The 27,997-nt window shown below is 37.1% G+C and overlaps 1 protein-coding gene across 13 annotated transcripts in view; it reads right to left on the minus strand.

Annotated features, from left to right (window-relative positions):
- The window catches only part of TCF12 (transcription factor 12), a 283,318-nt gene that overhangs the window by 129,389 nt on the left and 125,932 nt on the right, over positions 1-27,997 (minus strand). For 5 of the 13 annotated variants that reach the window (XM_043524143.1, XM_043524145.1, XM_043524142.1 and 2 more), the window contains exon 7: positions 18,009-18,092. The exons of the other annotated variants lie outside the window; for them this stretch is intronic. In XM_043524143.1, coding sequence (XP_043380078.1) covers positions 18,009-18,092 — 84 coding nt within the window. The remainder of the gene's footprint in view (positions 1-18,008; positions 18,093-27,997) is intronic. 13 annotated transcript variants of the gene reach the window in all.

The following is a 27,997-nucleotide window of genomic DNA, read 5'->3' on the forward strand; positions in this document are numbered from 1 at the left end:
GGGAGGCAGCAGGGAAAGGCTGCTGCAGCTCCCCACTGCTGGAGTCTTTCACTGCAGTGAGGAAAGACTCTGCCCTGCCAGAGTCTTTCCCCACTGCTATAATCTTTCCCTGCAGCAGAGTAGGTTCCAGAAGCAGGGAGCTGGCAAAAACTTGCCCTGCTGCCCAGGTCCTTCCCTGCCGTGGGGGAAGGCTCAAGCAGCAGGGAGGCAGCGGGACACTACACTGCAAAAAATAGCATTAAAAACGGATGAGGTACTGTTTGGGCTATAGAGAGCTGTATAGCATATACAGTCAAGTACACACCCACAGACTTCAGAAATATCTTTGCTCTGCTCACCTAAGCAGTGCCTCAAAGTCTACACTGCTATTTGTACTAGGGTTGCCAACAGTCCCTTATTATGCGGGACATCCCTTATTTTGTCACCCCCATACAAAAAGACCAGGAGTTGCTGAGTGCTGCAAAAGCAGCAAGAAATAGCCCTGGCAAATGTAGGTAAGTACTGCTTATTAATTATTATTAATTATAATAATAAATAATAAAGAATATCGGGAGGAAGGTTGGGCTGGCAGTAATAAGAGAACAGTCCCTTATTTTTGAAATACAATGTTGGCAACCCTAATTTATACCCATGTTAGAGGGAGGTTAGCTGTGTATGTACTGTACAAACTACCGTAAGAAGTTTGCAGAGTAGACATATCTAACGAGAAGTTATCAATGATTCGCTGTCGAAATGGGGGGCCGTATCTAGTAGGGTGCTGCAGGGGTCAGTGCTGGGTCTGGTACTAGTCAACAATTTCATTAATGACTTGGATAATTGAGTGGAGAGTATCCTATAAAATTCATGGATGACGCCAAGCTGGAAGGGGTTGCAAGCAATTTGGAGGACAGAAATCCAATAAAGAGCAAAGTGCTACACTTAAGACAAAAACAAATGCACAACTACAAAATGGGGAATAACTGATTAGGCGACAGTACTGCTAAAAATTTATAGTGGATGATCACAAATCAAACATGAATCAACAATGTGATGCAGTTGCTAAGAAGGCCAATATCATTCTGGGGTGTATTAACCGAAGTGTTCTATGTAAGACACAGAAGATAATTGTCCTGCTCAACTCAGCATTGGTGAGGCCTCGCTGGAGTACTCTGTCCAATCCTGGGTGCCACACTTTAGGAAAGATGTGGACAAATTGGACAGAGCCCAGGGGAGAGCAACAAAAGTGATAGGTTTAGAAAAGCTGACCTATGAGGAAAGGTTAAAAAAACTGGGCATATTTAGTCTTGAGAAAGGAAGAGAGGGGACTTGATAACAGTCTTCAAATATCTCAAGAGAACGGAGATCAACTGTTCTCCATGTCTGTTGAAGTAGGCCAAGCAGCAATGGGTTTACTCTGCAGTAAGGGAGATTTAGGTTAGCTATTAGGAAAAACTTTCTAACTATAGGGCAGTTAGGCACAAAAACAGGGTTTCAAGGGAGGCTGTGGAATCCGTCTCACTGGAGATTTTTAAGAACAGGGATGGTCCGGGTATATTGAGTCTTGCCTCAGCACAGTGGGCTGGACTAAGTGACCTCTCAAGGTATCTTTGATCTCTAATTTCTATGAGTCTGTATCAGCTTGTTCCAAATATTTTGAAATGGCTCTTTGATACTGATACTCACCTATCAAAACAATTTTTTTTGCTCTTCACCTGTAAATAGTTTAAAATATTCTACAGACTCAGATTATTTTATTGCTGAAGCTTGCTAAAACATTGTTGCAAGATTCCCTATTCTAATGATTCTCAAACTATGATCCATGGTCTACCACGGGTTAGTAGAGCTGGCGTTCAAGTGGTACTGACTCTCCTTTACTCCAACTGCAAATCACAAAACCTCTGGGGTTTTTTTGGTTTTGTTTGGGGCGGGAGGAGGGTGGGGGCAATGCCCTATGGACTCCACCTATGGACTCTGGTCGACACTGCTAGGTCCAATCCTGCAGGGGCACTGACACCGCTCCCACCGGCTCTGTGCCCTGAGCAGCTGCCTCTCTTCTTCCCCCTCCCCCGTCCCAGCTACAGCTCTGCACAGAGATCCTATTCTATCACCAATGGCATAGGGGATGATCCTCAAGATACATTCTCTATTAAGATGTGATCCAAACTAAGCGTGAAAAGATTTGAGAACCTACTGTGCATTTAACACAGGGTATTGATAGGTCAACAGTTAGTAGTTCTTTTTTCCTCTCTTCAGAAATATAGAATCTTTTCAAACTCATTGTCCTTTGAAATGCTGATAAATCAAGATCATGACATTTATGTTTACTGAAGTTCAAATGAAAACCTATGAAGCTTGTGGAAAAGAAGTAGAGCATAAGGGTAGCAGTATATCCAGGTTCTTCATGTCAGACCACTCTGGAAAAATTAAGGCGTTTTGATTGAATTATGAAATTAACATTTCTCTGTTATCTTCTTCTAAGATAAAACTGAAGTCAACTTCACGAACAAGATGACGCAGCTCTTAATATAGGCACTGAACGTAGGGGTTTTCAAACACCCTTTACAACCCTTAGCTATTTTGGAATTCTGAAGTTCTATTTCCATTTAAGCTTTTATATTTTAAATAAGATGTGCAAAGTGACATACAGGATCCAATTCTGGACTTCCAGGGTCATTAGATTTGCTTGAGTCAGAACCGCACAACCAAGCTCATACATATTTTAATGAGGTTCACCAGTAAGTGGAGTCAGAGTAAAGTGTATGTTTTTTCTAATTTCTATCAAAATATTATAACTCACAAATTCTAAAAAGCTGCCCTACCCAAAACTTAGAATAAAATTACACTGAATTATGTGACAGATAATTGTCACTCTAGACTATTGCAGCTGATGTCTACTAAGCATTTTAAAGCAGATACAAACCAGTTCAAAGTTTAACATTTTCATGTTTTGTATATGAACAATTTTATTTAGACTGAAACTCCCATGCCATACATGATTTAGGATCCAATTCAGCAGAGCATTTAAACACATGCTTCGCTTTAGGCATGCATTTAAGTCTCATTGACCTCAATGCAATTTAAGCAGGTGCCTCAGTGATTTGCTGAATTAGGGCCCTTGTGACTACATCAGTCTTCCACCGACACAATCTCTCTTCCCAAAGAGGTCTACTCCTTCGCTTACCTTAAAAAGAATTAAAAAAAAAAAGTCCTGCCACTTGTGAAAACTGTTTATAGAAAGAACAGACACAATTACCTTGTTTGAGCAAAGCCAGTTTATCGGTGGTGGTGGGTTTTTTTTTTGTTTTTTTTTTTAAGAAGAACAACATTCAGCAAATGTTGATGCTTTAACTTAAACTCCTAAATTCATATTTGGACTCCTACAAGAGGTCTGACTTTCATTAAGTGCTGAGCAACCCCAACTTCCACTAGTGTCATTGGGAATGGCAAGGGTTCACCACCACACCAAAAATCAGGCCAACTCTTTAAAATCCTAAATATGGATATAAGGGCCTTATCCTGCAAACACTTACATACATGCTTAATGGGATTGCTCATTCTTGAAGTCACCCACACACATAATGGTCTGCAAAATTGGGGCCTTTTTAATACTTCCCATTAGACTGGAGCAACATTTAAAACACAACGCTCAAGTATAGGCAGTTACGTATCTTATACCACTCAGACTACTCTAGAATACAACATTTTAAGAAAAAATAATATTTTGGTTCCATACAGCATGAGAAGGAGTTAGTTCACCTTTTAAATGTGCTATAGAAGTGCTACTGAAGTGTCAGAAAAGTCACTATTTCTTTTTATAGTGCATAATTTATTATACTTAGAAAAAAAAAAAGAAGTTTGTTTTAACTAGCATTTTCCACTTTAACTTTGCAAAGCTTGGAGCACAATGATGTAGTTCAACAGTTAGGATATAAATTAGGATATACTTGAGCATAAATCATTTGAGGGTTTGTTCTAAAAGATAATGATCAATTTACACCTAGGTAAGTTGTGACTTTAGGTAATGTTTCTGTATATCCAGAAATAACCCTTCCACACACTTTCACTGAAACCTTTCTTCTTTGAATAATCCATCCCATTCTTTGTTTACTACTTTTATTTCTTTAAGAATATGTCTTGTTTTCCAATTACAGGGAGGAAATAAAAAGAAATGCAACTCTTTTATGTAAAGTAAATCCATCTGGATGTTTGCTGCATGCTATATTATAAACTTGTGATCCCCAACCACAATGAGTTATAGTGAACCTGCAGGCAAAATTGTCTCCATATACCACAATCCATTATCCCTGTCAAGTTAATGTTCCATGTTGAGCCATATGGCACGGGTACACATTCAACAAAGGAAATTCCTTAAACTTGTTATAATCAGCACTTGCAGTCATCCAAAAAACTATATAAACAGCTTGATTGTGTTTTGTGCATTTCAGTTAATATCCATGACAAAAAAACAGGAAACAGTGCAGGAAAAGGAGAAAGAAAGTAGGGGAATGAAGTTGTAATTAAAAAAAAAAAATCAATACTGTACCTTTTATAATTACACAAATTTTTCCTAAGCAAGTGATTTTCGATTACAATAAAGCTCAAACTTTGACACTGAACCACAGTGACAGATTTAAAAAAAAAAAAAAAAAAACTGCATCAATATCCTGATCTGCATTCAAATAAAAATCTTAAAGCCTCAAAGCACCTAATTCATGTAAAACATTTCAGTTTTAAAAAAACCTGAATCATTTCTAATTTTCATGTTTGTTTTTTCCCTACAGTTGTTGCATAATTAGGTTTAAAAAAAAATAGAACAGTGCTTCATTAACAATAAGGCAATTTAAATAAAGTATCTTTATATGCATTAAGTGTAGGTCATAGATGAATTAAGGACTCCCAGAAGCCTCTGGTACCTGGCACAACCCATCACATCAAGCCGGAGTCAAGGTACAAGTAGAGCAGAACTTCATTCCAGCCCCCGCAGTGACAACAATAAAACGCTGAGAAAACACACTATCAAATACTGAACTCAGCATCAATTTCTGTTAATTACAGCCTTGTCAGCAACGTGATTATTCAAACAGCTCATGCAAATGTTAATGAGTTCTTATTTGCATATTTATTTTTTCCTTTGTTGAAATGTCATTGATTATTACATTCTACAATGATGAATGCTGCTGATGATGTGCTCTGATATGTAATTAGTCATTAAGTGGAATGAATAGATCAATTATGAAAAAGGACTGAGATTAAGAAATATCAAACAAGACCGCCCAATGTAACTATAGAATCTTTTTAAAAAAGGGAACTAATAAATAATTTCTTGGCATTTAAACTGCAACATCAGTAGTTTTCAATAAATAAACTGCTATATTTTTTAGGTTAAATGAGGTCTTAAAAATTCATCACTACTTTGATAATCCAATTACAATCATTAAGATTTTTTAAATTATTACAGGAGTTTCATGTCAGAATAAAAATGTAAGATTTTTCATTTCAATTGTGTCTTAAAGACTGCAAGGCCTTCTAAAAACCACACACAAAAATACACAGAGTACAAAATAATTGGTCTTATGAAATAAATGCAAAGAAGATAAAGTATGTCTTGAAATCCTAGTTTGCTTTAGAGGAAAAGACTTCTCTTGCCTCTTGCAACTGCTTGCTGTAACTACCCAGCCAGCACTTGCTATTCGCAGATGAAAAAAAAAAAAAAAAAAAAAACCACATTACTGAAGACCAGATGGGAACATTCCACATGACCAAACCAATCAATCACCTCGGTGGGGCGCAGGTGCAACACAGCCGTGTAGCAACACACCATTTCACAGTCTATTGGGCACAAACACATGGTCACCAATCAATGGCACCCTAAGGACCTCAGAGGGGGGAGGCTCTCTCGAGTCTTACTGGTCCATGCCTGATGACTTCATAATCACACATCATTTCATTCACTGGAGGATACAAACTAGCATTCTAATAACCTTCTACTGAAAATGGTCATGTTGTGCATATTAATAGAGTGCTGTTTATAGTGGAGCAACTGACTTTATGTTGCAGTCTAGGCATAGCGTGCAAGAACAGAACAACCTGAAGCTAAAAGCTTGTGTCTGAGGAAGCATATTCCACTCAGGCTAAGATCAATGACAACATTATTCATTTTGCCACATCAAAGTCCACGTACGAAGCTCGTACCTTACACAAAGCAACTGTTAAACAATAGGAAGCAGGCAGAGATAAAGGACAAAGCAGGACGAAAAATTAATCAGGGATTGTGGTTCTGTACTTCGTGGTGAAAAAAACCACACTAGATAAAATGCTGCAACGTGACCATTAATGAAAATCAAGCTAAAACTACCAAAAAAAAAAAAGTAGATCTACATTGTCCAAATGTCCTAATGCTCTTAATGGAGGAATTGGATTTGTTTTATTTTAAGTGACTACCAATCTCATGGATTTACAGCCACCAGATGAAAAATTATGTAATGCAAAGCGTTCACACCAATACACAAAACAAAAACTGCTATGTACTCTATAAAAATGGTTTGACAAAGGGAACACATTTTGTTTTCAGCTATCCGTTCGAAGAAGACAAGCACCAAATAATGTCATTTATGTTAGTGACCAGTTATTAGTATTATAAACATCCTGCTTTTGGAGAAGTGCATTTTTGCACATTCCAGGCACAAACCATGAGATACTAGCACATATACTGTCAGCTAACTCTATGAAAAAGGTAATCTTTGAGAAAAACCATCATAACAAGCGCATTTTTGTATAACTACACTACAACTCAAGACTAAAAGTCAAGTGACTGACTGCCAGCAGTAGTGCAATTAAAGTTTAAATCCAGCAAAAGTTAAATCTGGTAAAAAGATTTCCCTCCACTTTTCATAATTAACCTGTAGGACTCTATGCCACATGGTACTGAGGTAAAGTGTTTATTTTTTTACAAATAAGATCAAATGCTTATATAAATGCAGGTAAACCACTTAAGCTAAATATCTATTTAGCGATGTTAACTTTCATGCTCCAAGACACAAGTCAGCAATAATTGCCTGGAGACAGGAAAACGTTCTTCCATAGACATGATACTGCATAATTGTTATGGGAGCTTGATCTACACTAGGAACTTATGTCGGTATAACTATGTCGCGCAGGGGTGTGGATTTTCCACACCTTTGAGCGACATAGTTATACTGACCTAACCCAGTCAGTGTAGACAGCGCTATGTTGACAGCAGGGGTTCTCCCATTGACATAGCTACCACCTTCTTGGGAGGTGGAGTGCCTATGCCAATGGAAGAAGCTCTTCCATTGGTGTAGGCAGTACTTCACTAAGCACTACAGCAGTGCAGCTGTAAGTGTAGACAAGCCCAGGACTTTACAACTTCCCAAACCATCACATGGTGTTCAGGTATGGCAATTTCTGTGTTCACAGCAATCTCAAACAAATATGGGGCCTGAAACATATTACTTTGCAATTAAATTAATTCAAAATAAGGAAAAGATCATCAAGCTCCATGCATTCACAGAACAATAATACCATGGGGACAACTTTCTGAAAGCTCACTTTGTAGCCAGAATCGAAGCCATTTAGCATTTATAGATAATAGTATCTACGCCTTTCCCCTCTCAAATAAATTTTAAAAACTACTGCAGAATAATGCACATAACATTGCCATTTCAGTTCAAGTCAATGCCTTGTTATTTACCTCAAAGAAAGCAAATCCACAGAGAGAAACTGCATTAAACTACTTACCATTAGACTTTCTCAAATAGCCTCTCCATGTGCTCTCACACTTCTTAGTCACTAAAGTGGAAATAGTGGTAACAACTAAACAGAATAATGCGGAGTCATGCCTAATATGGTTAGTATTTGAAAATACTAATTTGAAAAATAATTAAGTGACATGTCCTTTTTCAGTGGTAAGGTGATCTCCAAAGTTCAGTTATGGAAAGCTAAAACCTGATTGCTAAGAACTGGAGAAAACGTTAGTCTGCACCACAACAAAAATAATTTAATCAGTAAGGGGACAACAACAATTCTACCTTGACACTTACAGAAAGCCAGTCATTATAGTATCTGGACACCATAGAGCGCGCTAAGATCAGAATAACCTTTATATCTAAAGTAGATTCTTACCATCCGTAGTTTCAGACATTTATACTTAAGAAGTTCTCCCTCACCACAATGCTTTTTCCTTCTCTTCCCTCACCCTAACTACCCTCCTTGCCACTGCTTCCCCACAAGACATTTTCATGTGTCCTTGTGAGAAGGCTTTTACAAAAGGCTGAATTTTCCACCAAATTCTGTGAATGGTAGACTAGAGCTGAAGTTAATGGAACTTTAGTTTGACTGAGGAGTACAGAATTATGCTCATTTTTCAGTTACAGCAAAGCTATCAGAAGAGCATAGGCTGAATTAGATGTAATTTGTGATCGAAATAAAAGAAGGTGTGTAAAAATGTGTTTGATTTTGCCTCTGTACCAGTCCACCTTATGCTTAATTATACATTTCAGCAATTATTGGACTAGGTAAGACTAGGACAAGTAGCAGAGAATCAATGTGTGCCTAGCAAATATTACTTGCATTTCTCAAAAGTGAGTTGTGGCAAGTAAAAGTAGTAGTAGGAGAAACATATGGTAAGTAAAACCCGTTCATAAACATACATAAAAGGGTAATTCTCTTTCAGCAAAAAAATGCACACAGCCCTACCAACACAGCACTAGCTGTCCTGATCAGATTCTGCCTTTGGGGGAATTACAGGTGTAGAAAGACTCTCCATATTATTTTTAGAATATTAAGTTGTTAACCTCACACCCACTCCTCCCCTCTCACCTTTTTTTTTTGAAGGCGAGCACAGCATAGGAAAGGGCTGGAACTCTGAGGATCCCACCACAACAATGTTAAATAAGAACATCAAATTTGGAATCATCCTAATAATCCTATCCCAAATCTTTTGATAGCGCTGCATCTTGGTGTGACAATGGTGGACAAGAATTAAAAGGACGGTGCAAAACACATATTTCATCCCCACACAAAAATGCTACGGCCAGCTCTGGTGCTGCTTAATATGGAGGTATTTGTTATCAGAAGACAACTGAATAGTAGGGCTGGCAATGTACCAGTCTGTTTTCTATAAGAAAATTTAAGTTTCTTTTTGTTTTGTTTTTTTGCGAAAAAAACAAAAACAAAACAAAACAAAAACAAACAAAACAACCACAAGGGCCAAAAATCTCAAGACATTTTATAGACAATATGGATTTTAAAGTCTCTATCCCCAGGGAGTCTTCAATCTAAAAAATAAGAGATGATAAAAGAAAGATACAAGAAAAAAAGAAAAATGAGGAGGGGTGAAAGGAGAAAGGTTAAAGTGAGACTGTCAACTCCCTGGGGTATCTGTCTCCCCTCCATGCTTACAGAGCAGTTTAGAAATAGTGGCAGCATCAGGTAGATTCTGGGATAGAGTGGAATGGATCATGGAAGTTTGATTCCTGACACCACAATTCCTTGAGCTCTCAGGAGGCATCCCACAATCTTCCCTGAAAATTGCCTGTACACAGTATACTCTGATATACTGACCACAATGCAATGCACTACAATCGATGCAGCTTGTGCCAGTGCAAGCAGCAGTGCCTGCATGCCAATCCATTTAGTTACATCAGTTTATCTACATCAATGTAAGCTGTACTAGCGCAACTAAAGTTCATAAAAGCCTGTGTCTGTACTGCACCCATACAATGGATTACAACCCTGAATAAAAAACAAACAAATATGATTGCTTAATGGGTAATAATTCACGCATCATAAGGAAATGTTCAGTTGTGATTTGTTTGTGTGTAGGTGGTTCTAGGATGCTTTTAACTAATGTTTAATTATATTGTTCAGGGTTTGGGGGAAAGCTGGCAATTCAAAGCATAGTGGGGGAGGGGAATAGATTGTGTAAGTAAGAAAAAGAGCAGCTCTACTTGCAAGGTGCTTATAGAAATGCCTTACACACACACACACACACAAATCAAGCCCTTAGGAAAGGTTTGGATTACAAACACTGGAAAGCTGAACTCCAGTTCTTGTGAAGATGAAAAGCTCAATATAATGAGCTAAGTATTATTATTAGTCACACTTCATATGCAGCATGGGGTACGGAAGAATTGATGGGTAAGCTGTAGACAAGATCTCCCCCTCAATCAGAGCCAGATAACTAAGGAACAGCTGGTGACAGTCACAGCACAAGGGATGGGGAGAAATAGCTGGGCAAGCACTCTCAGCTAAGCCTCCAGGAAAACCTCATTAAATGTTCGATTTACCTATAACCCTTAAGGGAGAGGGAGAATCAAGGACACTTTTGGCAGAGGTGTGGCTGGGCCTTCTCCATTATCACGCTGCACTGCCCCTGCTAACAGGAATTAGCTCCTCTGTAGCCTTCTGGGGAAAACAGGATGTGTCTGTCATGCCTATGATGTTATAACTCCTATGTCCTGAGAACCAAATCTATAATGATCTGCTGCAGCAGATGATTACAATACAGACAACTAACCCCTTTTCTTTTTCATTCTCCTTTTTTGGCTTTTAGAGTCCGTTGGAGAAACTATGTGAAGAACATGGCTATCATGACCCTTCTGTGTGTCAGGAAAAATAATGGGAAGGGGGGCGGGAAATTACTTCTCAGCACACAGCTATAGAAGCTGGAAGAGACAGTCAACTGGAGGTGCTTAGAGTGAGGAAACACCCATCCAACCCAAGTTAGCAAGAGTGGGTACAGAAACAAGATTTCTCCTCCCAATTGGCTAGCAGTGAGATTTCTCCTATTAAGACAGGATAAAATGCACTAGAGAAGAGTACTAGCACAGGAAATAATGCAACCCCTCTGAAAACAGAATTTGCAAGAAAGCATGGAGCAGTTACTTAACTCCTTAGGAAAGGCAAAATACTAGGAAACTACCAACCAATAGCCAAGCTTTTATTCTGCGTCTATTCAATAGTGTAAGAGAATCAATCTGACAACAAAAGAAACTCATTCTCTTCATTAATCCATTAACAAAATGTTTCTCAACCCTTATAGTCTCACTCCACTTTTGAAAAAATATTTCCTGGCAAAGGATTTTAATGAAAGCTCACTCATTTTATTAAGACTATTATATCTGGCAAATATACTGAAGTGTATTTACCAGTAAAACATGAGGAATCTTTCAAACTAAATTGTATGTGGAAATACATGAGCAAACCATGTTTTGTCATGCAGTAGTTTCCACTGTTTCTCATGTTTGTTCATTCACTTGTTAATCTACAATGATCTTTCTGTTAGAACCAATTAGTGAAGTTCCATCAATTGGGGGGGGGGGGGGGGGGAAGGTGTCTAATAACCAGTGACCAATACTGGGTCATTAAAATTAGCTCATGTCAATTAAATGAAATGGTGAGTGTTTACTGGTTTAATGCACAAGGGATTTCGGTAAGAGGTATGTAATGCAGTACCATGTAACATACTCAGAGAAATCCATAATTACAGTAGATAAATCATACAAATTCCTCAGCTGATTCTATATCAGCCGCCTCAGAAGTTTTAGAAATTTCTAGCAAAAAAATAGAATATCGAAGAAATATCTTCACCAACCATCCTATGACAAAGCGCAAGATTTCTACAGTCCTAAAGTCAAAAAGTTACGCTATGCAAAAAGCTGAACATATAAAGATTGTGAATGAAAATGTAGCTCAAGTATTACACACACACACACACACCCCTTAATAAATGCCATGCTTCTGAACATAAACCCGAGTTAAAAAAATCTATAGTGCTATTAAAAATAGTTTAATCTACTCAGTATGGATCTCTTATTGATGAAGAAGCAAAAAACAGCTAAATTTGGTACTTCAAAGTTTAGATATAAGCTAGTATTTAACTCTTATCTCTTATTTGTCTATACTAGTATTACTCAGCTATCTACAGGATCAACGAAGATAGAATAATCATTTTGTGTCCTGCCTAACTGGATCCCTCATATCAGCTGATAGCAGAAAGCCATCTGATTTCTAATGAAATTTCACAACTGGATTTATTACAATATACAGGAATATGAAATATCAATAGACATAACTGGTTTCAACTTCAAAATAAATATTTTCTAAATAATCGCACTATACCTCCAGCTATTATATCAGATGTAATCTTCATTCAAATATTTCTCCATTCATGCTCCACAAGATGTATACATTTAAGCATACCCAACAGTTAGAAAAGCTCTTGATACTAAAAAAAAAAGGGGGGGGGAGGGAAAGTACTGAAGAATTTTTAAAAAATTATCTTTAATGAGAAACAGATATTCCCAAACTAGGATTCATAAAGATTTCATCTTCGGTTGATGAAACATCATCATTTTCTTTACTGTAAAATGGGATTAAATTTAAAATATTTTCCCTATCAATAAAGCTTTTGTAAAGTTGCTTACAATAACATTTGTTCTGATTTTTAACACATCTAAAGTGGTTTATTTTTTCTAATTTTTGTAATGTGAAATTTGCATATCTAATTTTCACACCTTTTACTCATTTGGATCTGATCCTTGGAAACAGGACACAGTTTGTAATTATGCTCTGCTCACAACTACTTATACATATACAGTATGTGGCACTCCCAACAAGTACTTTCAGAGTTGGTGCTCTACCACCATCTCAAAAAAAAAAAGGAAAAGGCAGTCTGTCTAAACTATAACAGAAGCAGGGCTTTGTTACACAAGACAGCCCTTAAGTCTAAGAAATACAACACAGAACTGGTCTTTAATAATTAAATGCAAATACTTTCTAAAAAGTGTGGAGGTTGTTTGTTTTAATTTTTCATTATTCTCAAAATGTAGGTCAATGTCCTCTGGCAAAAAGATAATTTTCCTTAGCAAAGAGGCAAGGGCATCTCTGAGAAATTTCAAATTGAAAGGTAATAGGTGAACACCTCCTCCACAATTTCCATACTTGGGGGGAAAGGAAGATTAGAACATTGTATGAATCCAATCCCTACTCTCAAAGCTCAAATGAAAGAGATGAAACATAGCCATCCAGTAATTGCAGGCCATACCCCATTCCATCTGAAGTCATCACTCTGCTTGTGAAAAATCTGGCAATGATATTTTACCTCTTCCTCCCTAACCCATAACAGAACTTGGATGGATAATCAAGGGTAAGGGAGTCTTCTGCTGGCTGGCTGGGGTGGGAAAGCGTTTTATCAGAGGAGGGAGGAAGGGAAATTTAGAGAGAAAAAACAAGAAGAGAGCTCAAAGATTAGTGAATTTTATTTTCTATAGCCTTAAAAAGACAGTCATTTTGATATCTAGCCAGTTTCAAGCAATAAATTAGATATGAGTAATTCCTGGTAATATCTCCGCCTGCCAATATCTGTGGTTTTCCTATATTTTTAAATTCCATATGCCCGTCCCACCTATACCCACTACTTTAAAGACTCACCCAAAAAGAGGAAAGTAGCTGACTATACAGGGGAAACAGTGAAACTGGCTACACAAAAATTGTTGTTAATTGTACAAAAGAAATAATCTGGAAAAAATATGGAATAAATTCTATCTCCTTCAGTTATAAGCATCTATGTGCTTCTTGTTACAAATTCAGTAAACAATTTTAGGTAAATATGAATTTTAAATTCATGTGGTCTTTTTAAAAGGGCAAACTGTTTCTCTTTGTTCCTCTCCTTTAATTTGGATCTTCAGTCTCTTCTATATGTGCACTTATATAACACCTACTCTGCCTGCAAGTGGAGACAAAATGTGATAAAGACTGCACTACAACACAGCTGAAAGCTCGGGTAGATAGTCTTATAGAACCTCATTAAGCACAAGACATAGGGAGACAGAGCTATCCCCAGAAGCTTTGTGGGAGATAAACCTTTGGGCAAAGACTGATTCATCATGTACTGCAAAATGACTGACATTTAAAGACTCCTGCCTTGAGCAGCACAATATATGCTGCAGGGGAACAGCCTTTCTGAATAGAATTTATTGTACATCTCAGAAGCCTGACTGAAGAGGACAAGCTCTAAAAGTAATACAATGCTGGACCTTGAAATCTCAGGTATTTTATAATCATAAGAGAAAAACTGAACTATAAAGTTTCCCCTTTTGGGACTTTTGCACATATTGGATTTCTGCACAAGTGCTGTTCATTTAGTACAGAAGGCAAAAAATTACTATTTTTGCATTTAGACCTATTCTTCTATAGGAAAAGTACCCTGAGGAACTTCCAATATTTGGTTTGCATTCCCTTAGCATTAATAAATGGTAACCTAGCTAGACAGCTTTTGTACTGAAGTGGCCCACCAGGAAAATGTGCTTTTAGCCTTTGAACTGTGTTTTCAAGATTGGCAGTTACAATTCCATTGTCCATTCATCATAATCTTTAACTCTTTATTTTAAAAAAAAATGACAGACGTCCTATTACTAGGACTCATTTTACGAACTTGTTTCTAATTTTCTTCAGAGACTAAAATAACCACATAGCCTTGATCTTCACAACTAATATGTAACAATGCTTCCCCCACAATAACAATGATCCCCGTGCTGCCACTGGCATGTTTAACCTTGTCTTCAGAGCATGTGACTGAAAAGCACCTAGCACATTTTGGTTCTGTCTGTCCAAATCCCACTTAGCACTTCATCATCATTTGCATATGAAGTGGTGGAATCTAGGAAGTGGGAGGAAGAGGAAGGACCAGGCAAGCCTGACTCATACTGTTGACTAATATATGGTAGCTAGCATATAACATAATATATATTAATAATATGTATTCTCTGCACCATAAATAAGTATGCATTAAGCACCAGTAAATATCCTGACAGTGATTTAGCCTGAACTGACCTATACCATAATTCTGTTCCCTTATGCTAAGGATCACATAGCACCTTGCATTTGCTGAAGTAAGCGTTTGGCATAAGTAGACAGGAAACTTTTCAAAATCAAGATACATTCATTCTGTGTCTTAGTACAAGCTGGGGAACTACCTTCACAGATGAGTACCTGGAATGCTAGTATCCACACAAATATAAGGAAGGACAGAACAAGTTAGGGAACTGGGACAAGCTGATGGTTGGATTTTAATGATCTGTAAAGAGATGCATAACTTGTAAATCTTCATATACATAATACTGAATAAATAAATAAAAGCTGAAATGTTTGGAGCCAACATCTGCATAAAGTGAATGTAACATTGCTGCACAACATTGCTTTTTGGAGACTGGTATCGTACAGAACCTTTTTCCTGTACTATGTTAACAAACCTGACCAACATTGGCTATTTGGTCTCTCGAGTGTATTTCATAATGAACTAAAGTGTGGTCAAGCAATTGACTATACAATTTATCAATAGTACTTAAAACTTAATTTCTCCTCATATCGGATATCTAAGATAAAGCAACAGGTTCTAAAAGCCTTACATGGGGAAACATCTCCACTGCAATGTGACATGGGACTTATCTACAACAGTAAAAAAAAAAAAAACTGAGGAAAAAAAGGAAACCAAGTAGAGGCATGAAAATCCCAAAGTGCAATTGCCTGCATTCCTGATGGAAGTGCTGAATGGTAACAGTCCATTGGTCCAGATAGGTGGATCTGAGGGACAGAAATACACGTTAAACTACCAAGTAAAAATCTATGATAAAATTGTACTCCATAGATTTGAGGGCTGGATGCTTCTGCTGGCAGTTTCTGTGTAAATTAAGGTTAACATTATTTTCACCTACTGATGGTTATGGCAATTAGTTAAGAGGATAATCAATTGACTGATGTCACAGAATTATTATGCAGAAGCACAAAACTGAGAAAAAACTCATATCAAAAATTGCCTATCAAGGCAATGGACGGAGGAGGGCAACTGAGTGTTCAAGCTTCTATTGCAACAGCTACATTAAAATTGAACATCAAGAGAACTGTCACTGACACTTTAAAAACACAGGTTAACAGAAATGAGAGTTAATTTGATCAGACAAAAATTTTTCCTAATAAATCACCGCCCTTCAATTTGCTATTTTATTTAACATTTACAAAGGTTTCTTTTGGCATTTACTGTATATCTGTACCAGGGGACCAAACTGTGTCTGTGCCTAGAAAGAACACAATGGACACAGGGAGAAGTAATAATCAGCAATGAAGCTTGTCTTCTTCATATTGCCAAAATGTGTTCTGTTCCAAGCAACACCATTTTCAATAATAGAGAGTCAATTAAAACTGATTATTGTATTGAATACAAAAATAAGACCTCCATACTCCAAAATATGCTCTATGTAGATGACACAAAATGAGTCAAACATTTCTCTATACATTTCCAAGTATATATATTGAAAGCAAGTAGTACCGCAGGTATACATACTGTACACTTAAAATGTAAACATGTTTCACATAAAACATAAATTTAAGAAAGTCAGATGGGCTATTTCTCCTTCTGCAAATCATATTCCTTTTAGTATTCTATAACCCTATTAGAGTGCCAACAATATAAATTAATAATACTTATAGTGGTTTTACTCCAATTGGGATTCTGCAACTATTTAACGCTATTATCTTTAAAAAAATATAATGGAAATTAAACTACTGTTCAACTCATGTTATACTCTGGGCCACTATGGAGATTTTTCTAAATTGAGAAATAACGCTGCAGTGATCCCCTTCCTTTCCACCAAAACAATGAAGGTAATGGGCACAAAACTCAGCTTTATAGACACTTCTTTTTTTCTGGGACTACAAAACTGTATTCTACCATTTCTTTTTCAAAAGATGTAGCTCTAAAGATATAGTTGTAGTCTAATAATTGAAGTGTTAAAAATACTTTGATAGAAATAGTTACTATCCATTATTTACTAATGTACATAGAGGAGAATGCCAAATAGCCGTCAAACAAAGGTACAAGATAACATAGTTTATTTCTGCCTTAAGTGCCAAAAATTAATATGTACTGTTTATAAATTGTCATCCATGCATAAAACCTCAGGAAATATAGCCAGTAGCCACAAAGGCAAGTCATCATGCTTTTTTATTTAAATATACCCAACTGATCTAAAAATCAGACTAGTATTCTGAACAAAACAATGTAGCAATGCATCCTAAATTAAGTATTTACAGCAATTATATGAACTGTTGATCTCAAAGTGCACTTGGAAAGATCAAAAGTAAGCATGTGGAATTGCAATACAAATTCAGATGTCGGTAAGTAATTGGCACGTGTGCTTTACTGTCTGCTGTTTATAAAGCAATATTCAAAACATAATAGAGACCACATTTATCTTAAGCTTGAAAAGTCAGTCACAGGAGATGAAAATTAAAATACTGTTATATTTTAAGATACGTTACTAGATCTTATCACCACAGAATTCCTGGCTACTGAGGAAAATAATGTCTCACTTGTGATTCTCTCATTTAAGGTTTTATATCTTGCCCCTCATTTTACTGAGCTACCATTTTCGCTAACCGTGTTGACTTTCCTAGGCAGAAATGTAAAATGTTGCTGAATTCTCCTTCGTAAATTAAGTGCTTTGGTTCTGACGTTAGTCAGTGACCCTATATTTATTTAAAATCTGGTATGTCAATTGCACTTTTTATAAAAGCAAACAAAAAAGTGTGTGTCCATGAATAAAATCTTCTCCAAAGCTTAAAAGCACAGAACTTGCAGGTAAGGACTGATAGAAAGAGAGATTCGGTAGCTGTCTTGGTTGATTTCTAAAGTCACAAGCATGCTAGTTGACTGAATACAAACATTTGTATTAAAAAAAAAACCACTGCCCTCTAAGAAGCATATGAATGTCCACTGATTTTACTGGGTTTTGAAATTACCTTTCTGAATACATAATTTGATCCTATTCAAAACTATAAAAGGCAACACTTGTTTTACAGGACTTTTACAGATATATAAACCTTATAAATAAATGTAAGTGAGGAAATGCAACTATATCTATCTATCTCTATATATCTATAGATATACACACACATACACACAATAAAATTCTCACTTATGACTGAAATCAATCATGTACTAAAATACTTACTGATGACCTTAGAGTTCAGTACTGAGGTTTGGAACAGCAATGAAGAGTCAAACATTACTCTTGAAGCTTGTGGTAGATCCCCTTCTAAGTGTCCAAGAAAATCAGAGAGAGAAGTACTAAGATGTCTTATATTTATTTTGCAGTAGCTCCTACAAGCATCATTCATGTATCAGGGCCCCATTGTACTAGACACTGTAAAAATACATAACAGAGAAAGTCTCTACTCCAAAGAGTTTACAATCTAAGTACAGGATAAAAAATTTTGAACAACTATAGGGTAAAGAATTTGTGACAGCCAACTGCAAGCTGCCATAGTAGGATCCTAGGGGAAAGCTAGACTCTAAAATAGTGCTCGCAAAGGCTGCTTAATTACAGACCAGCTTTCAAGCCTGAATCCTACCCCAACTCCAAAATTCAACAGTGGTCCTTCTTGATTCACCCTCTTGCTTCCTTGCCAGGTGCTAAGCAAAGATCCCAAAGTCATCTAACCACCACTGCTATACATGCATTAACTTATGTTTGGCTTCTATGTGACTGACAACACAATGAAATATACAATTAAAATTATTCACAACTGAAGGAAGAATGCCACATTCTCTAATCCAGGTGCCTATTCAGTTACTGTGAATACTTGATGTTCCTCACGCTCTAACATAGTGTGTATTCTAATGGACACTCAACTTGCATTTGTTTATATTTATTTATTGTCTAACATCCACAGAGATATTTCCATTGAATTCATAATGTGGAGAATATCTAAAAACAAAAGCTCTTCTAAAAGATATTATTCTGCTCAACAGACTCAGCACTCTTCTGTGAGTTTAACAGTCAATTACATTCTAACAGTATAAATCAAAACCGATTTTGGTACATCTCTCAAATGCAACTTTTTGATTTTTATCTCATGCATGGACAAAATTCTTTTAATGGTAAGGTTGCAGAAATTTTAACAAATAGGACATACATAACTTTGAGCCATTTTTAAACACGATCAAGTTCAAGCTTCTTGCCCTAACCTTCAAGGTCCTTCACAATTCTGCCACTCCTTACTTGGCCACCTGTCTCAGTCTGTTCTTTCTACTGCTCCTCTCCACTGATGAAGTCAGCCTCTACTCCCACCAGTCTGATTCTTCCAAGGATTTCTTTGCACTTTCCTTCATGCAACCCTTATGAACTGAAGACTCTCTCTGAACTGGTCTGTTTAGCCACTATCTTCTACTCCTCCAAATCTCCAAGACCCACTTCGGCCACACCAGCAAGAAATCAATGTACAATGGCTAGAGGCTGCAGGGCCACTAGGAAGAGTCAACATTTATGTAATTACAGTACCAAGAAATAGCATTATTATATATGTATAGACTACATATATTTGTTTCTATCTCCTCAGTCCTTCAACCACTATTTATCTTCTTAGATCGTAAGTTTTTTTGGAACAGGGACTGCATTCACCTTTGTGTTTATACATTACCTAACCTAATAGGGCCTTGATCCTGCCTAGTGTGTCTGGGTATTACAGCAAATAAACAAACAAACAGATGAAAATGTTAAACTCTCTGAAATTAAAAACTGTGCATACAACTGCTGGCTTCCAGGCATTCAGCCACCTTCAAAAATAACTTTTTTCCATGCTCTTTCCCTGTCCCTTTTGGGGATTATTTTTTTATTACTTTTCCGGAAGAACAAACTATAAAAAATCCAAAACTGTAAACAACTTACTGTTTGTGTGTGTTACCAAATACGGAACATTTCACATGATATCCAATACAATTATGCAATTATACAACTCTATAACTTGTCAAAGCTGCAAGACCACACAATTCAAAATCAGACAATACGACACAGTTATAACATGTTAGGGCGGGGTAACAAAATACACAAATAGTCAAAAAACGGAAAAAGCAACAAGATCAGGTGCAACAGAAGCTGGCATTATTTGAGCTCTCTCTGCCTTCTTTACCCAAAACACATCACGTAAAGGGATCCAAATTTCTCTGAATTCATATAATTGCTGTCTATGTCGATGAGATATTCTGTCTTTCGCTGCTAAATCAAACAGTTCCAAATACCACTGCTCTATTCTGGACATAAGCCTATGTGTGCCCCTTTTTGAATACAATGTAACAATGAAGATAGCTAACATTGAAAGGAACTTCATTGTTCAGAACTGTGGTTCTGAGGAGTAGCCATCTATCCTGTAATCCACAGAGTAAAAGCTATTTATGATAGTATATTTATTAAGTATAATCTGCAAAGATAAGATTAAAGTGAGGGAGATCCTGAGCTACAAAATTCAAAAACCAATTTTTCAACATCTGAATCCAAAGTTCTGGTTTGTGCCCATCTCCACTCAAACTTCAGTTACCCAGATCAGTGTACAGACTCCCCACCACTAACCAAGGCAGGGGATGCTCTCCGAAAAGAAATGCGTTAAAAAAAAAAAAAAGAAAAACCCTCCTGTCCAGCACTCGAGCTAAATTCTCTTGAACTTCCTGGTTTACAAACATATCCCAGGAGGCATCATTCTGAAACACCAGATACTATGGGTTGCAATGAGTCCGGTAGTATCAACATTGTCAAGGAAAAATGCACTGAATCTGGGATATTCGTAGCAAGCCAGTAGATGCAAGCATGATTTTGAACAGGTTTGTTAACGGTACAGTCCCTCCAAATAAATAAAGAGGGAAGACTTGCTTGTGATAAATATAAAGGGGATTCTTTATTGAGGATAATAGACAGAGACCAGTCTCTGTAGTTCTCCCTGGTTCCTAATCTAACCCTAAACACAGCATCTTCCTACGCAGTTAAAGAACGAACTACGGACTGTATTATATTAATTTCTTTCTATGATGAATGCTCCTCCTCCACCCCACCATCAATTAATTGTTTTTCCTTTAACTCTGCACTTCACCTTTAAAGGTCACTACTTCCCTTAAAGACATCAAGGTCAGCAGTCCCAAAAATATCAGTTTTCTTGCCCTTCCAACCTTTAAAATAGCAAAAAATATCAAAATAAAACTAATTTCAATCAAATTTAATATAAAATGACCAAATTTCTGCCAGTGCAGTTATTTAATAACTTACCTTCACACAGAAAAAATATTTTTTTGGAGATGGGGGAGGAAGAAGAGGGATAAGAACGAAACTATGAAAGCGTGACCTAAAGTATCTCTTTAGAAGAGCTTCTCAGAGCTCTTCTCTAATATTTAAAAAGGGAACAGGGCTCCTGTTTTTCAAAACAAAGTGGTATGCTGTCTGGATTTTATAATTAAAACAAATCCAAAAAATCTTGTTAGGGTATCTTAGGCCTCATACCTGATAAATGAATATCAGAGAGTGACATGAAAGAAGAGGAGCTCACACTGTAAAAGTCACCCTTAAAAGGTGATTGTAAAAGCTAATATTATCCTTAACTAGCATATGGCGAGATCCTTGTTTACTGTTAGAATCATAGAATATCAGGGTTGGAAGGGACCTCAGGAGGTCATCTAGTCCAACCCCCTGCTTAAAGCAGGACCAATCCCCAATTAAATCATCCCAGCCAGAGCTTTGTCAAACCTGACCTTAAAAACTTCTTAGGAAGGAGATTCTACTACCTCCCTAGGTAACGCATTCCAGTGTTTCACCACCCTCCTAGTGAAAAAGTTTTTCCTAATACCCAACCTAAACCTCCCCCACTGCAACTTGAGACCATTACTCCTTGTCCTGTCATCTTCTACCACTGAGAATAGTCTAGAACCATCCTCTTTGGAACCACCTCTCAGGTAGTTGAAAGCAGCTATCAAATCCCCCCTCATTCTTCTCTTCTGCAGACTAAACAATCCCAGTTCCCTCAGTCTCTCCTCATAAGTCATGTGTTCCAGTCCCCTAATCATTTTTGTTGCCCTTCGCTGGACTCTCTCCAATTTATCCACATCCTTCTTGTAGTGTGGGGCCCAAAACTGGACACAGTACTCCAGATGAGGCCTCACCAATGTCGAATAAAGGGGAACGATCACGTCCCTCGATCTGCTGGCTATGCCCCTACTTATATATCCCAAAATGCCATTGGCCTTCTTGCCAACAAGGGCACACTGTTGACTCATATCCAGCTTCTCGTCCACTGTCACCCCTAGGTCCTTTTCCGCAGAACTGCTGCCTAGCCATTCGGTCCCTAGTCTGTAGCGGTGGATTCTTCCGTCCTAAGTGCAGCACCCTGCACTTATCCTTGTTGAACCTCATCAGATTTCTTTTGGCCCAATCCTCCAATTTGTCTAGGTCCCTCTGTATCCTATCCCTACCTGCCACCGTATCTACCACTCCTCCTAGTTTAGTATCATCCGCAAATTTGCTGAGAGTGCAATCCACACCATCCTCCAGATCATTTATGAAGATATTGAACAAAACCGGCCCCAGGACCGACCCTTGGGGCACTCCACTTGATACTGGCTGCCAACTAGACATGGAGCCATTGATCACTACCCGTTGAGCCTGACAATCTAGCCAACTTTCAACCCACCTTATAGTGCATTCATCCAGCCCATACTTCTTTAACTTGCTGACAAGAATACTGTGGGAGACCGTGACCTGTTGTGTGAGTTTAACTGAATAGAGTAACATGAAAGGCTAGAGAAGCTTAATATTTGTGTTATACTTCTATGAGTTAGAGATTATTTAAAATGTGGGGTGTTGAGTATCTTAATACAAATCTTCCCTGCTGTGTGGATCACTGACCTCTGACCCCATTACCTTTCAATACAGTCAATTACAGCATTAAGCAGGCATTAAAAATTATGATGCTTTAGTTTTAAAAATACATGCTTTGCATGCAGCAGTCTCAAAACATTTTAATATTTTTTCTTTTGATAATTAGTAATTTCCCCCTGGCACCCCACGAGCATTAATCCACAGCATTAAACAAAGTGGAAGTATTTTTATATATCATGATTGCTGTATATGCCACTGTTGGACAATTAAGAATACAGGGTCCACACTCCGAGAAGCTTATAATTCTGAGGGGCCAATCTTACAGTCTTCATTCATGCAAACAGCCCCACTGCAGGAGCTCTAAAAGACATAAGGAGAGATGACAGTGGACCACTGGAAGAGATCTTCACAAGGTTTGGATTTGGGGTTTTTTGTTTTGTTTTTTTTAATTGACAGCATTTATTTCAGACTTTCACAATTGGCCAGCATGCGTTTTATTCCCTTACCTGAGGAATTCGTATGCCCAGTTTTAGAAAATGTATGTCCGATTTCAGCCTGCAGCAAACGTTTATGGCTCACTTAAACTGAGTCTACAAATGAAGTGCTGAAAACCCTAATCATATTAAGACAAATTGTTACTATACTATTTCATAAGGCATAAACAGCATTCCTTTGGCAAAACAAAACTAAAAATTTACAAGATTTTAGTTTCAGTTCTTATATCATCATACATTAACCAATGGCAAAAGGTGGCAGTAGTAAAATATCTAATTGCTTTTCTACATTGGAAACTAGTGCACAGCAAGCTTGGGTGTAAATTTACAGTGCAATGACTACTCTGCACTAACTCCCTGTGTGGACACTCTTACTGAGTGCTAAAAGAACCCTCAGGCAGTTTAGCTTAGAATACTTTGAAATGTAGTAGGACAAAGCACACAAAGGAACTCTCAGTATGCACTGTCCACATAGGGAGTTAGTGCAGAGTAACTAGTGCACTGTAAACTCACACCCTAACTTCCTGCGCACTAAATTTACATGTACCACAAGCCCGTAGGCTAAAACACAAATATTAGACAGTTGGAATTTGACAGGCTGCAATAACATGCATAGAAAATGAAAAAAACTGAAGGAAATAAAGACTGAAAAGTAAATTAATTTTATGCATCTGTAATGAAAGCCAAACATCTTTATTGAAAAAAAAGCAAGATATAAAAAAGAATTATGAAATTATCTTTGAATCACTAGTAAGCTTTACATATTTTTCTATTTGGAAGGATAATAGTTATTATTATGTAGATCTCTAGGCACCTGCCTCATAGGGTAGTTACATCACCAGTATCAATCTTCTCTCTAGAAAGGAGCATGGCGCCTTCAGACAGACTGAAATTTAAAATATTACAGCTTCACCCAGCTGATCCCATGCACTGGAACACATCTACAAGTGCCCAGAGATGGCAGGAGCCACAGGAGAAAAATACCCTTTCAGCATTTCATGCACTGATGAGCCTCATAACAGATAAAAATACCCTATAGCCAGTTCAACTGACATGTTGTAACAAAGAGGAAATGCAAGATTTAAAAATTTCATCCAAGTACTATTTATTCCCCCTTTTAGGGTTGATGGAGTTATGTTACTACTGACACACAATTTACCTGGAGCAGATCAGACTACATTAACCTTAATTACAACCAAAAATGAAACGGATCTTTTTACTCCAAACCAGATTTATCAGAATTATTATCCTCCTCATGTTATGCTTTATATAAAGCTTTACACATTTAAATTCCCAGATTGGCAATTCAAAATATTTAGTATAAGAGGCTCCAACATTATTAACAAAGGTTCCTATACAAATTCTTTTCTCTGATTAATATACAATGAAATTACTTCCCTCAGATTGCCAGGGTTCAGAACTCCACAATGGACTGGAACAACTCTAATCTTGGTAGGAGAGATGTTTTTAAAAGGCTGTTGAAGTACTGAGGCATCATGAATGACTTACGAGGAGATCCCATAAGCTCTTTTTGTCATGGTACACCATTTCACCATACAGTTTGCTTGGGGATTTATTTTGAAGTGGAGACTTATGATTCACTTCCATGCTCCCATTAAAACATTTTAGTTGGCACAAATACTGACTTCCGTGGCACAAGTGAGAAAGTGGCTGCAGGATCAGGTTCTTATGCCATTCTATAAAACTGGGCTACAATGCAAGGGAATCATATTTTGTGAAGAGACTGCTCAGCTTTGTTTCACAGTCCTCAAATCCACAGCATTTGAACAAAAAAACTTCAAGGTGTACTCCCAACATTAATATATAGATTGTAAGTAACAAATAAACCTTAATATAATTGTACTATGCCAAGTAGAGTCATTAAGAATAATTATTTTAAAACATTCCAAGGCCCTTCAGCACATCTGCATATTCCATAGGGAACCAAAAACAAACAAACAAACAAACAAACCCTATTCAGCACCTAGAGACAAGATGGGTGAGGTAATACATTTTACTGGACTAACTTCCGATGGTGAGAAAGACAAGCTTTCAAGCTTGGATAGAGCTCTTCTTCAGGTCACGAACAAAGGTTGGTCTAATAAAAGATAATACCTCACCCACCTTGCCTCTCGAATATCCTGGGACCAACACAGCTACAACAACTGCATATTCAGCACCTACGCACTCCCACACCTCTTTAAAATGTAAATGCAGTGTCCTTTAATTGCTGAGGGCAGCAAGCTATCTTAGTGTAAGGGCTGCTATGAGCAGCTGTACCACAGACAAAGATCAGTATGACAAACACCTGTGACCTGCAAGTTCTACCAAACAGATTCCACACCTGATCACCACCTGATGACAATCACTGATACAGTACTTCTATTGCCACAGCTGCTAACTAGGAGGAGGCAAAAAAAATCGCAAAAGGGGGAGTAGGAGGATGGGCACCTGCTACAAATGACAGTACCAGAGGATTGAGTAGAGAATATAAATTCTCTACTATATTTGTAGAAAGCCCCCAGGTACTACTGTATTCAGAAAGAGACCAGAAAATATATTTGATTGAAATATTACTGTAACTAGGGAAAAGGGAAAACTAAGCTTAATACATGCTTTTGTGTACAAAAACCCAAGGGTAAAAATGCCCTGCACTTAGCACTGTCACTAAATGACTGTGTAATTTAATTTCCCTGAAACCCATTAGCTTTCATGAAAGGAAAATGAAAAACAGATGAGAAGAATACTTTGGTGTGAGCAGCATTCATTTAATATAATACCTGGGAAGAAATCTAACTGTATCAACAGATATGGTATATCAGATCAGCTCTCAAATCCTTCAGACAGACTGCTTTGATTTAGCAATAAATAGGATGGTCAAATCTGAGGTCTCCTCAATTATGAATCATTACAATCTTCTTCTTAAAAACATTTTTTTTTAAGATCTAGAACCTTGAAAATTTTTTGTTTCTTTAAGATATTCCCAAACATTTAAAAAATTGGAAATTAAAAAAAGTAAGCCACATAATTGTTTTTTTAAAAAAAAGTATTTAGATTAGGGTGCAGAAACAAGTAAAATGTAAAATATCTGGAAACTAACAAACACCTTGATTTCATTTAAGCCTGAAACAGCTTAGAATTCAATTCCTTTTCTATTATGGATATCAATGCACCTCAAAAATGGAATTAGGAATTGGCAATTTTTTGTTCCTCTGTAGAATCGTTAAACAAGCAATATAACACAATGGTACATGCAAAGTCATTATACCATAGGAAAATAAACATTTTTCAAGAAAAACAAGTTTTAGCTAAAATAATGTTTCAATCTCAAACATATATAAATTTGAACACAAAGACTAGTACTTTTTAAAAACACTGAATCATGACTAAAAATAGCTCAGTATGGATTAAAATTACAAAAATGTTGGCAATGTTTATTTTAGATTTGGAGAAGGATGAATCAGTACCCAAGTTTCAGTAAGAGATTATAAATTTGACATAACCATTTCTTAGTTTCATAAAAATCTGGGGCACCAGAAAGCCTAAAATGCATACCTAGAATCAAGATGCAGAGGTCATAGAAATAAATACGTTCCTACTTAAAAACCATTCCATAGTTAGGGCAGCTTACTTTTCACATAGGAACAGCCATTGCAGATCAGACCAGTAAATTCTCTCTGACAATGATTAATGCCAGCTGCGTAAAAATAAGGTGCAAGAAACCCTGTAGTTAGGGAATAACCTGTCAACAGAGGAAGTTTCCTCCTAACCTGATAGACTAGTAGTTGGCTTGTGCCATGAAGCATGAGGGCATACTTTTTTTTTTAATTATTATAATCATCTTCTGTAAATGTGGATGTTATTTTGAAGTCTGCCAATCTCTTGGCCTTCGTAATATCAGGAGGAAATAAGTTCCATAAGTTAATTACACATTGAGTTAAATTACCTACTACAGTTTGAAATCTGCTGCCCTTCAATTTTACTAAATATTTCCTTATTCTTGTAAGTTAAGAAAGGGTGGAATAGGATAGGGAGTACAATCAGTTTACATAAATGGCATTATAAATATTTTCAGGGTTTTTTTTTCCATCCCAATATTTTCTGTCCCATCCCCCCTTTTCTTTCTTTGGTCAGTGCACACTGATTAGAAGTTTACACTGAGTTGCCTGCAAGGATACCCAGGTCTTTTCCTGAGTTGATATAGCTAACCTATAGCCCAGTAACATCAGTGTAGACTGCAAATTAATCTTTCTAATGTGCATTACGTTATTGAATATCACATATCATGCTGTCCATTTAACATGGCTTTATTAGGTTAATCAAAACTAGAGATGACAGTGAGGAACTTCAGAAGAATCTAAATCAATTTGGGACATCTCCAAATTTTGTCACCTCATTATTCACCCCCTTTTTGAATCCCTATAGCGCAGACTTAGCATGGAATCTTGGGTCACCACACTGTTAACATTCTGCCATCTTGAGAACTGCCCATTTATTACTTTTCTTGTTCTGTCTCCACCCAATTTCTAATACATGGTTGAACTCCATTTCTCCCCACAGAACCATTTAATTTGTCTAATACCTCTACTGAGGGACTTTGCTAATGGCTTTTTTAAAGTTCTAAGTTATATTCATCTTTATCCACCGTTTTGTCAACCCTCTCCAGATTGGAGAGGTGCTATTTTACTGAAAAGAAGCCCTGCTGGTTTGTTCCCGTCATTAATGCTCATCTAGATGTCTTATTTTAAAATAGGGATGTAAATATCCATTTAAAAAGTTAACCATTTATACAATTAAAATTATGTCATTTAA

Source organism: Chelonia mydas, chromosome 10 (genome assembly GCF_015237465.2).
Source record: "Chelonia mydas isolate rCheMyd1 chromosome 10, rCheMyd1.pri.v2, whole genome shotgun sequence".
Lineage (NCBI taxonomy): Eukaryota > Metazoa > Chordata > Testudines > Cheloniidae > Chelonia > Chelonia mydas.